General features: G+C 40.2%; 2 protein-coding genes across 2 annotated transcripts; both read right to left on the reverse strand.

Moving 5' to 3' along the window:
- Positions 1-323: 323 nt before the first annotated feature.
- LOC109899042 (uncharacterized) lies at positions 324-4,284 on the reverse strand. The gene is made up of 6 exons (XM_020494124.2): positions 3,995-4,284; positions 2,572-2,931; positions 1,980-2,078; positions 1,725-1,811; positions 1,231-1,264; positions 324-857 (listed from the first exon to the last, which is right to left on the reverse strand). The coding sequence occupies exons 1-6, from the start codon at positions 4,041-4,043 to the stop codon at positions 839-841; spliced, it is 648 nt and encodes a 215-aa protein (XP_020349713.2). The 5' UTR covers positions 4,044-4,284; the 3' UTR covers positions 324-838.
- A 6,970-nt stretch (positions 4,285-11,254) lies between these two features.
- gnrh2 (gonadotropin-releasing hormone 2) lies at positions 11,255-13,392 on the reverse strand. Its single transcript, XM_020494024.2, has 4 exons — positions 13,225-13,392; positions 12,285-12,430; positions 12,051-12,134; positions 11,255-11,552 (listed from the first exon to the last, which is right to left on the reverse strand). Exons 2-4 carry the CDS (start codon positions 12,420-12,422, stop codon positions 11,514-11,516), a joined length of 261 nt encoding a protein of 86 aa, XP_020349613.1. The 5' UTR covers positions 12,423-12,430; positions 13,225-13,392; the 3' UTR covers positions 11,255-11,513.
- Positions 13,393-14,468: the final 1,076 nt, after the last annotated feature.

The raw sequence follows: 14,468 nt of genomic DNA on the forward strand, positions 1-14,468 counted from the left end.
TTATATAGTGTGTTACATGTCTCTGCTTTCTGTTCAATGCAATATGAAGTGAAATGGTGGAGCAGGCTTGATTATGTTTGTGTTTAAACGCACAGTCAGATTAAAAGTCTCCCACTCAACAGTTAAACAAGGAAATAACACACACACACACACACACACACACACACACACACACACACACACACACACACACACACACACACACACACACACACACACACACACACACACACACACACACACACACACACACACACACACACACACACACACACACACCTCGCTCTGATCCCTATGATAATATGACAGTAAATGGACATGAATTAATGAATGATAAAAAACTATTTTATTCATCAACACATGATGCTACTGAACCAGAATACAATGCTTCATATTGCTTTGACTCTATTGAAAGTACAGTTTTGCCAAATATCAATAGGCAAACCACGGTATTGTTCTTCCAGATGGACAATGCATGGCAAACACAAAACAATAGATATACAGTATGCACCTATTTACAAGTAATGTATTTTATGTATCTATTAAAAGCTGCATTTGTGGTATACTAGCACATGAGAGTAATACCAGTTCATAAAAAAATTATTCTGTTAAATACATCCACTTAATTAGAAAACCATAGCCAGAGGCAGTAACATTATGGACAGCATCCTAAGAGTTTCCTTTTAGACAGTTGCATTTTCAGGTAAGTTCATTGCTGCAATGAACAAAGAATAGAAAAGTGACATGCTAATAAAACTGTGTTCGAATTGGATTCCTGGAAGGAGAGCCAAGGACACATAGAGCACTGTCTCAGAGTCTGCAGTGCAGGCTCTCTGTCTTACTTCATTGGTCTTTTCCTGTGAGGCAGATACAAAACAGACAAACAGTCAAAGAGAGTCAACTACACAGAGATGAATACAGGGACAAAGATTGTCTCAATTATAGAGAAAGTCAGATCGATCACACAACATTTGAGATTAGAAGCGTGACCAGGACCTGTATTCACAAAACGTCTCAGAGTATAGGATCAGGTCCACGCTGTCCATGTAATCGTACTCACTGTGATCTAAAAGGCAAAACTGATCCTACTCTGACGCTTTATGAATACAGGCTCAGATCAAAGAGTCAAAGAGCAAGTCACAGAAATCCATACAGAAGCAGGTAGAGATATTTTATTGTGTTGTGAGAAAAGGGGAGAGGAGGAGAAGATAAACATCACATGGAACTTACTTGGCAAACTGATGTCGACACTTTTTGGGTAGTTCTGCAACACACACGCACACAATTAATTCAGAACAGCATACTAACAGTCATAAACATGAATACATTACTGTCTCCCCCTTTCAATCCCATAGGAGCAGCAGGTATACTGATATCCCACAAAGAATACATAAATTACGATGTTGTTGCTTACTCCCAAAATAATGCACTTTATTGTCCTTCCCTTGTCAAACGTTAAATGTTGCAGGTTAAAATGTTGTTCGTCCCTGGTCGGGCTTCATTTATAATTTGATATCCACGTAACTCAAGTTTTCCCGCAAATATTCCATTGACATCAATACACAGTTTACACGAGAGTTAAGCACGTACATCTCAAGTAAGGATTAGGCCCTGCGTGAGCAGTGTCTTTGACAATTGACAATCCGAATTACAAACAGCACTGGAGCTGGGTGGTTCTGCTATATTACTTTACCGGCAGATAAGCAAGGCGAAAAGACACTCACGGCTGAAGTAGTACAGTGTGTAGATCAAAGCCACAGCCAGGGTGAGGAGTACTCCGACCAACGGCCACAGAACTTTGTAGCCACAGCCTGGAACCCAATACAACACACTGTTACAGTGTTTTAGCAGCTTGTAACACAACATACAACCAGTTGTAACATAACTAGACATACAAAATGAACCTGTAACACATTCAACTTGTTACGCAGACAACAAACAACTTATTAGACAGACTTCTTAAAAGTTATGAACCTCACCTTCTGGGGTTTGATAGTTCCTTTTGGTGCAGCGGCCGGTTGGGATTCCTGGGGGCTTGGCCTTGGGCTTCGTGACAGGGGTTAATGTTGGGCGAGTTTCTGGTGGGACACAAAAATAGACAGACAAACGTACGAGACACACCGTGAGAGAAACAAAATAAACAAAACATAACGGAGAGAGATTTGGACAGATGAAGAAGCTTAAGGATGACAACTCAGAATACAGGTCTGCAACTGGTCGCAAGGGAAACTTCTAATTGATTTTATTTTCTATAACAAGGCTGAATTCCGCACTGACGTTCTGACTTCACAATATTTGGTAATGAATTCCAACCCAGCTCTGAAGGGACACAAAGCGAAATCTGAATCAAAGGTTGAACTGTTTCGGGAAGAACATGGAAAATGAGGAAACTGCTGTGTTCCCGGGTCATTCTAAATATAATATGGCAGATGTGAGTGAGTGCGTGGTGTAACTCGTTCTAGGAGGGAAATGTAGCAATTCTGGATTGATTCAGGAAATCTTCTCATCTCTAATCAGTCATATAAACAATAGGAAGCGTCAGTGCCGTGCAGAGTAATGGCTTCCTCTCACCTCCGGGTCTGAGAAGAACTCCTGGCCTCCACAACTCGTTCTCTTTCTGGTTCTGGAGCATACAGGAGTACAACCCTGCGTCCTCTGCCTTTATTTTAATGATGCGCAGTGTGAAAACCACCTTGCTCCCCATGTCCCTTTTACTGGCCTTGAACCTGTGTTTATCCACCCCGGGTCCGAAGAAGGCCCGCTCAGCATTGTTGAGGCTGAGAAGGAACTGGAAGCCGGAGTTGTTGTGGTGTGTGCGGAACCAAAAGACTGTCTGGCAGGAGCGGCTGGAACACTCACAGCTGACGACCTCTGTGTTGTTGATTGGGGGGTATTGGACGAAGTGGGACTCGGTTGGTGTCATGCTGTACACTGGAAAAGGAGAAGTGAATGGGGGTTGAGTTTGGCTGGACAAACTGTCGCCACATCAAAGAAGACCAACAATACTGATGAAATAAGGTCCTATTGTCATTTGTGCATGCTGGACAGAGATCACAATGATAAGAAGACATGACGGATGTCCGTAACACTGGAATGCTCTTACATCCTTTTTACCTGACATTTTTTTTTTACTGGATTGAAACATTATTTGCTTGTGCTTCACTGTAAATAAATGATTGTGCTTTCAACAGTGTTATTGAAACCTGTTTATTTACGACAGGTACATTTGACCAGAAATACATCAAGCGAGACAGAATGAGATAAAGGGTCGAGATTGTTCCATATAAAATGAAGCAAAAAACCTGAAGTGGTGGAGAGATAGACACAAACACTGTGTTCGAACCAATAATTTTGCAAGAATGGAAGTGTTAAATTATGGCACCTTGGGACCATGACATGTAGCAACACAACAGAAAGGTTAGACGAGAGACTTATCTATAAAAGGTGACATTCTGAGGCAAACGTTGCGAGAGACAATGCTGAACTGTTTCGCTTCGCTTCTTTACATGCAATGCTTCACAGAAATATGTATACATATCTTAACTTCAGAGCTCTCGTTTGGATTTAAGAAAAGCTATTGGTTGTCGTTGAATGTCAGTCATGTTTTGGAGATATGACAATTATTGAAGGTCTGTGCATTTTTGGCTCTGGCCTACTGTTTTTCGTTGACGTTTATCCGATCATCACTAAAACAACGTATCACTCAAATCACCAAAAATATTTGACAGGACTTCATACAAAGAAAACACTGGGGCCTCATCCACACTCCTTTAACACTTAACATTTCCTGGTGTCAAACCTTCTTGCAAACATACACAAGTCTAGACAGAAATAACAACCTTCGCCAAAATGGAATGAGAAATAAATAACAACAGCGCATACACTTGTCATTCTGACTCTCACTAGTTGTCAAGGTAGGCCTCACGCTGTTCCTGAGACCTCAACAGAAAATAACTGGTTGACTGTGAGGTAGAGAGAATATTGGGGTCCTTACCTGTTTTCCACAAGCACACCGTTGTCCATACCAGTGCCAACGGGGTCATCTTGAGTGGTCGTGTGTTTATGATGCGTGTCGTCTCGAGGGTTAGCTGAGGGTCGGCAAAACTGCTTTCTTTTCCCTTTCTGCATCTGTCAGAGAACAGGGGAGCAACTGAACTAACATGGCAAAGTGTCGCCTGGGTAACACCCCTACGTGACAACACAGCCACGCACCAGGCCTATCAGAGAGTGAGACACACACACATACTTCTAATGAAGAGAGGAGATGAAGTTCAATGTATATCTAATGGCAACATGTCAGAAGTTCTCCACATATAAGACGCTTCATATCCTCTTGTTGATTGGTCAAAAGGCTTTGTCTGTATATGTCACAGTATCATACACTATTATCAATAGTGTATGATACAGTCATGTAAAATCAAATTTAAAAAACACATAAACCTTTGAAGTTTGTATACATTAACACTTTTTACTCCTAATTCAAAATGTTTATTGCGGTATGCTGTAGAAGTGCCCAGACACTTTCTAAATCATTTCACTTGGTTTTAAGAAACTTACCTCACCAGTTATAACTCTCATCAGGAATATACTGCTATTACTTTGCAGTAAAGGGGATGCTACACAAAGATGTATCTACTCAGAATAAAGTAACGCTCATGGACCAACAAAGTGAACAATTCCATAATATCAACAATTACTTTTCCCAACCGATGGACATCTAGAACCATAGGCAGAAATTTCAGTCAGGGTCGGCAGTATTTACAATCTGTAACAATAGTGCTGGTCTACACTATTTTTGTACTACGGTGTCTTTGGAAAATATTCAGACCCCTTGACTTTTCCCACACTTTGTAAGGTTACAGCCTTTTTAAACATAAAAACAAACATATTTATTCCCCTCAAACTACACACAATACCCCATAATGACAAAACAATAGGTAGTCTTTTTTTATTTTTATGAACGTAAATATCACATTTACATAAGTATTCAGACCCTTTACTTTGTTGAAGCACCGTTGGCAGCGATTACAGCCTCGAGTCGTCTTGGGTAGGACGCTACAAGCTTGGCACACCTGTATTTGGGGAGTTTCTCCTATTCTTCTCTGCAGATCCTCTCAAGCTCTGTTAGGTTTAATGGGGAGCGTTGCTGCACAGCTATTTTCAGGTATCTCCAGATATGTTAGATAGGGTTCAAGTCTGGGCTCTGGCTGGGCCACTCAAGGACATTCAGAGACTTGTCTGAAAGCCACTCCTGCATTGTCTTGGCTGTGTGCTTAGGGTCATTGTCCTGTTGGAAGTTGGACCTTCGCCCCAATCTGAGATCCTGAGCAGGCTTCATCAAGGATCTCTCTGTACTTTTGCTCCGTTCATCTTTGCCTTCGATCCTGACTAGTCTCCCAGTCCCTGCTGCTGAAAAACAACCCCACAGCATGACGCTGCCACCACCACGCTGCCAGTTTCTTCCAGACGTGACCCTTGGCATTCAAGCCAAAGAGCCAGAGAATCTTGTTTCTCATGGTCTGGGAGTCTTTAGGTGCCTTTTGGCAAACTCCAAGCGGTCTGTAATGTGCCTTTTACTGAGGAGTGGCTTCTGTCTGGCCTCTCTACCATAAAGGCCTGATTGGTAGAGTGCTGCAGAGATGGTTGTCCTTCTGGAAGGTTCTCCCATCTCCACAGAGGAACTCTAGAGCTCTGTCAGAGTGACCATCGGGTGCTTGGTCACCTCCCTGACCAAGGCCTTTCTCCACCGATTGCTCAGTTTGGCCAGGCAGCCAGCTCTAGGAAGAGTCTTGGTGGTTCCAAACTTCTTCCACTTAAGAATGACAGAGGTCACTGTGTTCTTGGGGACCTTCAATGCTGCAGAAATGTTTTGGTACCCTTTCCCAGATCTGTGCCATGGCACAATCCTGTCTCGGAGCTCTACAGACAATTCCTTCGACCTCATGGCTTAGCTTTTGCTCTGGCATGCACTGTTAACTGTGTGACCTTATATAGACAGGTTTGTGCCTTTCCAAATCATGTTCAATCAATTTACCACAGGTGAACTCCAATCAAGTTGTTGAAACATGTCAAGGATAATCACATGAGCTCAATTTTGAGATTCATAGCAAAGGGTCTGAATACTTATGAAAATAAGGTATTTGTTTGTTATTTTTAATAAACTTGCCAATTTCTAAAAACTTGTTTTTGCTTTGTCATTATGGGGTATTGTGTGTAAATTGTTGAGGAAAATGTTTAATTGAATACATTTTAGCATAAGGCTGTAACGTAACAAAATGTGGAAAAAGTCAAGGGGTCTGAATACTTTCCGAATGCACTGTATATGGAATTGTTTTATACCAATACATTTAAAACGAAGGCCAAGCTTTTCTGGTGTAACTAGTTACCAAGTCTCACCTCCCCTAACCTCTCTGCCCAGGTGTGTGACCTAGCCCAGCTGCAGCCACACTGAGTACTGGAGCACGGCTGCAGATCAAGCTACCTTAACTCCAGTTCATGTCAAAGAAATACAAAACCAACCAAAAATGAAGCTCAATGAGTACTTCTGTAATTGCTAAACCTGATAAATACCTGAAAATGTCTGAGTCTTAACAATTTCAACAAAGCATGAACCTTACCACTGTGAGATGTGAAGCAGCATTGAGGTCACCTTTCCTACAATAAAAGTTAAGTTATAAGTAGCCTATTTTTCATATTAGAATATTCTATTTCACAGCAAATATTGTAACTCACATTTACTTGTTCACAACCTTACAGCAAGATTTTCAATGTTGTGGATACGTTTTTAATTTTGGTTCTCATGTACAAATATATTTAACACCACTCACTTACAACCCACATGTGATCATGCTTTCATGTTTTGTTCACGTACATTATCTTATATCCTCTTTATGCCTGCCTTTATATGGGCACCTTGAGAGACGCACACAGCACACCAACTAAGGGATACAATTCAATAGAATGTGGAACGATCCGCAAAATTGGTTCATTTTCTATTTCCAAAGATTTCCTTTTGGTAAGAACATTACATCAGATACAGTGAGCTCCAAAAGTATTGGGACAGTGATATTTCATTTTTATTTTTGGCTCTGTACTCCAGCACTTTGGATTTGAAATTATACAATGACTATGAAGTTAAAGTGCAGACAGGCAGCTTTAATTCAAGGGTATTTCTTATCCATACCGGGCGAACCGTTTAGAAATTACAGCACTTTGTACATGATCCCCTAAAATGGGGGGGACTAATAGGTATTAGGACAAATTCCCTTATATGTATATTAAAGTAGTCAAAAGTTAAGTACTTATTTAGTCCCATATTCACAGCACGCAATGACTACATCAAGCTTGTGAATCTACAAATTCGTTGGATGCATTTGCTGTTTGTTTTGGTTGTGTTTCAGATTATTTTGTGCCCAATAGAAATGAATGGTAAATAATGTAGTGCCATTTTGGAGTCACTTTTATTGTAAATAAGAATGTTTCTAAACACTTCTACATTAACGTGGATGCTACCATGATTACGGATAGTCCTGAATGAATAATGATGAGTGAGAAAGTTAGACACACAAAGATCCTAACCCCAAGATATGCCAACCTCTCACCATTACAATAACAGGGGAGATTATCTATGCATAGTCACTTCACCCCCACCTACATGTACAAATGACCTCAACTAACCTGTACCCCCGCACACTGACTCGGTACCCCCTGTATATAACCTCGCTATTGTTATTGTGTTACTTTTTATTATAACTTTTTATTTTAGTCTACTTGGTAAATCATTTCTTAACTCTTCTTGAACTGCACTGTTGGTTAAGGGTTTGTAAGTAAGCATTTCACGGTAAAGTCTACACTTGTTGTATTCGGCGCATGTGACAAATAAAGTTTGGTTTGAATAGCATGTCTTGAGGGTATGATATTTGTGCGTGTTGAGGGAATGATATAAATGTTCTCTCTGATCATTATTCACCATTCATTCAGGACTATCGGTAATCATGGTAGCATCCACGTTAATGTAGAAGTGTTTAGAAACATATTCTATTCTTATTTACAACAAAAGTGACTCCAAGATGACACAATACATTATTTACCATTCGTTTCTATTGGGCACAAAATAATCTGAAACACAATCATTGCGTGCTAGGAATATGGGACCAAAAACGAAATTTATAGCCTACTTTAATACACATAAGTGGATTTGTCTACACTTGTCTACACTTCAACCTCATAGTCATTGCATAATTTCAAATCCAAAATGCTGGAATACAGAGCCAAAACAACAACAAATGTGTCACAGTCCCGATACTTCTGGAGCTCACTGTATATATAGCAGGGTGATGGAGATATACAGTTGGGGTCATGCAAAGTTACCCTGTACTACAATGCAGTAAAAAAGTGCTTAAAAGTCCATGTAACTGAACATTTCAGAAATGCTATTCATAAAATCGGTTATTGTTATATAATTGCTAATGAACTTGGCATTTAACGTCATCCTGCGAGAGAGTTTGTCATAAAGGGAAAGTTCACCCAAATTACAAGTTATGAAAAAATATGACAGCAATCCATGCTTTGGTCTATTTACCAGGCCAGTGTTTCCAAATGCTTAATCTAATGCAAGTCAATGATATTGATATTAGCATTTTACATTCTTCATGTCCAAATAACTTAAGTGAAGTGTGAAAATTGCTCATATCGGTACCATTGACTTGCATTGGATTTGTGCCACAAATGCTAAAAGGTTAGCATTTGGAAACAGTCAGGTCAGGTAAACAAAACCAAAGCTGTCATACCCTTTCCAAGGACTGAGTAACAAAATACATTTGGTAATTTGGGTGAACCCTCCCTTTAACAATGTACCTTGCTGCAGTAAAGCAAAAGCATTCTGAAATTGTAAGCTGTTAATGCCTAACTAAAACTGTATGGCTATGGAGCTTGATTTTTTAGAGTGTGTGTGGGGGGGGGGGGGTATAGGGGGAGAAACAAGGCCTAGGTGGGGGTCGTATAGGAGGAGGATGTGGGCACGGCACAGCTCTACGGGGGTCGAGGGTTTGAGAGAGACAAAGAACCAAACCACAGGATTCTTTGAAAACAGGAGATCTCAGAGGGCTTCAGAGCATCTCTACGCGCCTCAGAACAGTCAAGCCTTTGTTGGGCTCTTGAGTCGCAAAGCTGAAATTGAGAAATATTTAGTCTCATGTCTGTTCAGGAACACAGTGTAGGAGATCTAAGAATGTTCAAGCATTATTTCCCATCTGTATGTTTGTATTATTGTTTGCAAAAAAAGTCATTAAAACATGAAATCTTGATAACAATGATCCAATTGACATTGTTCAAATATACACCAGATGTAACTGCTGTATATAAACTATCATTCATTCTACAATCAACCATAGCAAGCCAAGTGTCCTCATTTTTACCACTTGCACCTGTTTGACCCAACACAGACACATTGCATTTTCTGCAGAACATTGTTCCAGAAATCCTCACTCCCTTCAAAACGAGATCTACTGGTATGTAGACCGAGGTATCAGGCAACCTCTACATTCAATCAGAGATACATTTGTTTTTATTTCCTCCTACAGCTAATGTTATTACACTGAGAGTAACACAGTCCTACAGCATTGTAGCTAACTAATAGTAAAGTCATTTCAGCCCTAATTCCTAAGAACCTGGTATATTTTATAGCCAACATAACAGATATGCATTCTAATTTACAATCTAGAAAAGTTGATTTGTTGAAGACCACATGTGTGCTTGCTCATTTTAGTATTTTTCATGGCAGTGACAGACAAGATTGCAGAGTTGGATTGATCGACTGCTGCCCCCCTGTGGTAAATCTTGGCCCACGCATAGAAGAGGTAAGATCTTTTTCTTTTAGTTTTTAACAAAAAGCACTCTTCTTTTTACTCATGAGATTGAAGGCCAGCATCCCGGAGTCACCTCTTCACTGTTGACGTTGAGACTGGTGTTTTGCGGGTACTATTTAATGAAGCTGCCAGTTGAGGACTTGTGAGGCGTCTGTTTCTCAAACTAGACACTCTAATGTACTTGACCTCTTGCTCAGTTGTGCACGGGGCCTCCCACTCCTCTTTCTAGTCTGTTAAGAGCCAGTTTGAGCTGTTCTATGAAGGGAGTAGTACACAGCGTTGTACGAGATCTTTAGTTTCTTGGAATTTTCTCGCATGGAATAGCCTTAATTTCTCAGAACAAGAATAGACTGACGAGTTTCAGAAGAAAGTTCTTTGTTTCTGGCCATTTTGAGCCTATAATCGAACCCACAAATGCTGATGATCCAGATACTCAACTGGTCTATAGGAAGGCCAGTTTAATTGCTTCTTTAATCAGAACAACAGTTTTCAGCGGTGCTAATATAATTGCAAAGGGTTTCCTAATGATCAATTAGCCTTTTAAAACGATAAACTTGGATTAGCTAACACAACGTGCCTTTGGACCTAGCTATTGGAGTAGGTACAAGGCTAAGTGCAAAACGACATTCAAGTTGGAAAGACGATTGTTTACCGACGGAAATGGGTCCTCTAGGATAGCTGTTAGCTAAAGTTGACCTTATCATAGGCTACAGTGCCTTATTCAACATTTAACAGTTAGTGAACTAACCTTAGCTCCCTAATTTGAGAATGCCCTTGCCTTGGCTAAAGACGTTGCCACCTAGCTTTTTAGCTACGAACTGTAATTTCACATTCTTATTGAACTCACTTTCAATCTGTGAAACATTGGTATTATTAGTGTTTATACAGAACCCACGTTATGAGTAGAAATAATGTTATTTTCAGTATCTGACTCCACTAGCAGCGGAGAACATACTTTGCTCTTCCATCTTTGTTCCTATCTGAGCAGCGCATGTGCATTGCATAGATAACTAAAAATATGTTGCAGAATGGTCCTTGTTGTCTGGGTTCCTTGGGATGTCCCAACTCTGACTTTACCCCATTGAAGTTGATATTTAAAATGGTGAAGGTCTTATTTTATTTTTGGTCTTATTTTTGTGGACAGACTTTGAGCGGAGTAAACCTTCTCGCTTTGCCTCTTCCTCTCTGCTTTTTAAGATCTTATTTACTCTCTGTAAAGTTAGAATTTTGTACTCAATGTGCATATAATAACTGAGAACATGTTCGTTTTTCTTTTTGTTTTCAAATCATTTTCAAATCGTGTTTTCAAAAAGGATAACATTGCTCTCATCATATGTCTCTTGACCTATTCTTTCGTTGAAACAAATCAATTAAAGAGAGGACAATGATGAAGACATTAATAACAAAATAGATACTTTATTAAAGGAAATGGCATGAGCATGATGTTACATCTGTAATTGATAGTCTACAGCTGCAAAAAGGGGACAGAAGGAGAATGCAATGGTAAAGAGTGATGCTATATAATTATCAAAGTGGATAAACCACAAAATTGGACTAATTCACATGAGATTAGAATAGAGGTCATGAAGGAAACAGACAGAGACAAGGAAGGATTTAAATCAGCCACGGTTGATAGGTTGTCTAAGGTTATTTTCGCTTCTGAAATTCTCTGGCCAGGGCATCCAACTGCAAAGAGAGTAACATGACATGAATTACAGGTACAGTATTTTTTTTGCCTTAATTTATTCCACATGTCAAAGTTATTTTACTTCCGGACCCGGTTCACCCCACCATTTCCACCCCTGGATGTGCAACATGCTTGTAACACCTGTAGACAAATAATAATACTATGCTCGAGCACACACTAGTGGCATTTCATTATTCACCCTGAATGAGGGACTGATTTAGACTTGGGACACCAGGGCTACATTCTTCAGGGCACAACATTATGGAAATATCAGATAGAAATACATTATGTAGAACAAACATGCCTCTGACAGTGAAAAGGGCATCACATATGCAATGTTCCGCAACATTTGCCTATTCATCGACCATGTAGAAAAGAAAACGAGAAGTATTCCGTCCCCTCAGGCTCAGATTTGAGCTATCCCTGCCCTATATGATTGCCACCTGATACAGTATCATTAAATTAATGTATTACTTTTGTCCCGCCACTGCACTCACAATAACGTTTTTAAGGATGTTCCTTCGCTGGGGTCTCAGGTAGCTGCATTCTCCTGCCTCACAGAGTTTAATCTCCTCTGAAATCTGAGACAGAGAGATAACAGCATGATGGTGACACAAATGGCTACTGTGTGTTACCCAGACAGGTGCTAAAAACACCCGTATTGACTCCTGATGAAAATAGCTGTATGTAATATCCATTTGAGTCATTGAGATTGTAGTACTGTGACCCACCTCAGAGGTGGTAAATGAGTCCAACTCCCTCTTGCCTCCAGGGTACCAGCCATGGGACCAGTGCTGGGAGGAAGACAGCTGGGCTCCCAGACACAGCAGCAGCCCCAGCATAAACACCAGTCTAGCCACACTCACCATCACTGGATCTGAGTGGAGAGGGATGGAGAGGTGTAAGGAGAGGGAAGTTGTAGGTGAAGACAGCATGCGACACTAGTCTGTGCAATAAGGCGTACCTTTCACAAGGAAAGAAAGGGAGGGATGGGGGCTGGTTATACAATTATTGCCTCAGTAACGATAGAAAGTGCGAGAGGCTGCTTTAACACAGGCTGCTCAATTTCCCCCCAAATTATCTAAACAAATGTGTCTTTTGACCAATCACATCTTTTTCCAATAATTGGGCAAAAGATCAGAATTAGGCTGTCTGTGTAAACGCAGATTATGTGGCCGGTCCTACTACTGCTGGTAGTGACATTGGTGTCAGAAGTGTGATGGCGCCTTCTGTTCGGCCAGACTTGCAAATCAGGGTATCCAAATGTTGGCGAAGAGGAACAATTGGACAGGCAAACAGCAACACGCAACAACAAGCCTTAAAGTTTAAAATGTGTTTTTCTTGTGCCACTCATAACTTATCCAATGCAGGAGATATATTTGACACAATCAAATAATATTTATGCAGGGGGGGAAATTCTCCAAACACATTTTGCAGTGGGTTTTAAAGATTAGTTTCTCATAGGCAATTGTTGAGGTAATTTCTTCTCAAGATTCCACCAAGGCAGGATTGAAAATAAAGAATATGTGAACAGCGTAATATTTATTGAGGATTTTTTTACGTCGAATTATTCATAAACAGCATCAAATCCAAAGCAAATGCAATAATCCTATTCAAGATCTCACTTCATACCCATTAATACTCAAGAGCAAAAATCATAGCAATCCTTACCTTAGACCCTTAGTTCGATAATCACTGTGGTATTTAATCGGTTGTCACTGTTGATGTCCCCCAGGTACGTCTGTGTCCACTGTTCACTTCTGCCTATTACTAACCTGTTGGTATACAGCAACTCAGTGGCACGTCACTTTTCCTGAGCTGATAATGAGTGTTGTAGAGCTGGTCTCTTATGGCATCTCTGAAGCCTCCTCTTCTTCCTCAATTTATGTCCCCACCCCCACGCCACTTGGCCCTGCCCATCGCTGACCCCTTTGCTCCTTCCCCTCCCTGTGGTCAGCTGAGCGGTGTTTAGGGACGCATGGTGTGTGCGTAAGATCCGCTCAATTCCAATTATCATCGCCAAACAGTCCTGACCTCCCTTGGGATGTCCGTCCTCACTATAATAACCCCATTTCACCCTCCCTCCCTGCCCCCTAACACCAAAATCAACACATTTAGTGACGCAGGGTGAGTATTGGTTAAGTGGGACACATGGCAAAGTGGGACACCTTAGCTTTGTAATGGATATCGTTGCATGTGTACAATAACATAACCAACAATCAATGCCTGTGTGTTAGAAATGATAAAAAAGGGTTCAGTGGGTATGATGTCATCATCATGGCCGTGGCATCCCGTGTAATGACACGTGTCTCTAGACACATAATGGTTAGTAAAATGACATAGGGTTCTGAGGTGAATAATCAAATGTTCAATTTCATTTTCCTTGCTAGAAAAAGCTTGCATAGCTGCATTTTACTTAGAAAAATATAACCTAACCAACATAAAAACTCCTAGCTAACTACTGTATACTCATAACCATACAGGTATATGACAACAACAAAAACGTTTATTTTGCTGTATTTGACACTGGTGACAATAAAAGTCATTGAAACTGATGAGGGATAAGATCTTTCTTGTTTCATTCTACAAAATGTCCATTAGAGTGTAGTGTTTAGAATGTTGAGCTGATAGGCCGAGATTAAGTTCATTTTATTTATAGTCTATACAATTACATATAGGCTACACCATATAACTATAATAAAGTATGATGATAATAATAAATTATCATTCTTAATGTTCCACAAAAATACAGAAAGAATGTTAGTATGAATAATTGAAGTTTATCACAAAAATATTGAAATTACTCATATATCCTCTACTTTATCCTTCTTCACAATAAAGAATTAAGTGTCCCACTTTGCCAATCAAGGTGTCCCAATTTGACAGTATCAACGTAAAAAATGTGGTCTCAGCAC

Source organism: Oncorhynchus kisutch, linkage group LG1, assembly GCF_002021735.2.
Source record: "Oncorhynchus kisutch isolate 150728-3 linkage group LG1, Okis_V2, whole genome shotgun sequence".
Lineage (NCBI taxonomy): Eukaryota > Metazoa > Chordata > Actinopteri > Salmoniformes > Salmonidae > Oncorhynchus > Oncorhynchus kisutch.

Coding starts and splice junctions, on each gene's coding strand:
- gnrh2 (XM_020494024.2), bottom strand. CDS start 12,422: ATGGTGAGTGTGGCTAGACTGGTGTTTATGCTGGGGCTGCTGCTGTGT. Junction 12,135..12,284: donor ACTCATTTACCACCTCTGAG/GTGGGTCACAGT, acceptor TCTCTGTCTCAG/ATTTCAGAGGAGATTAAACT. Junction 11,553..12,050: donor ACATCCTTAAAAACGTTATT/GTGAGTGCAGTG, acceptor CTCTCTTTGCAG/TTGGATGCCCTGGCCAGAGA.
- LOC109899042 (XM_020494124.2), bottom strand. CDS start 4,043: ATGACCCCGTTGGCACTGGTATGGACAACGGTGTGCTTGTGGAAAACA. Junction 1,812..1,979: donor GAACTATCAAACCCCAGAAG/GTGAGGTTCATA, acceptor ATTGGGTTCCAG/GCTGTGGCTACAAAGTTCTG. Junction 1,265..1,724: donor CACACTGTACTACTTCAGCC/GTGAGTGTCTTT, acceptor TGTGTGTTGCAG/AACTACCCAAAAAGTGTCGA.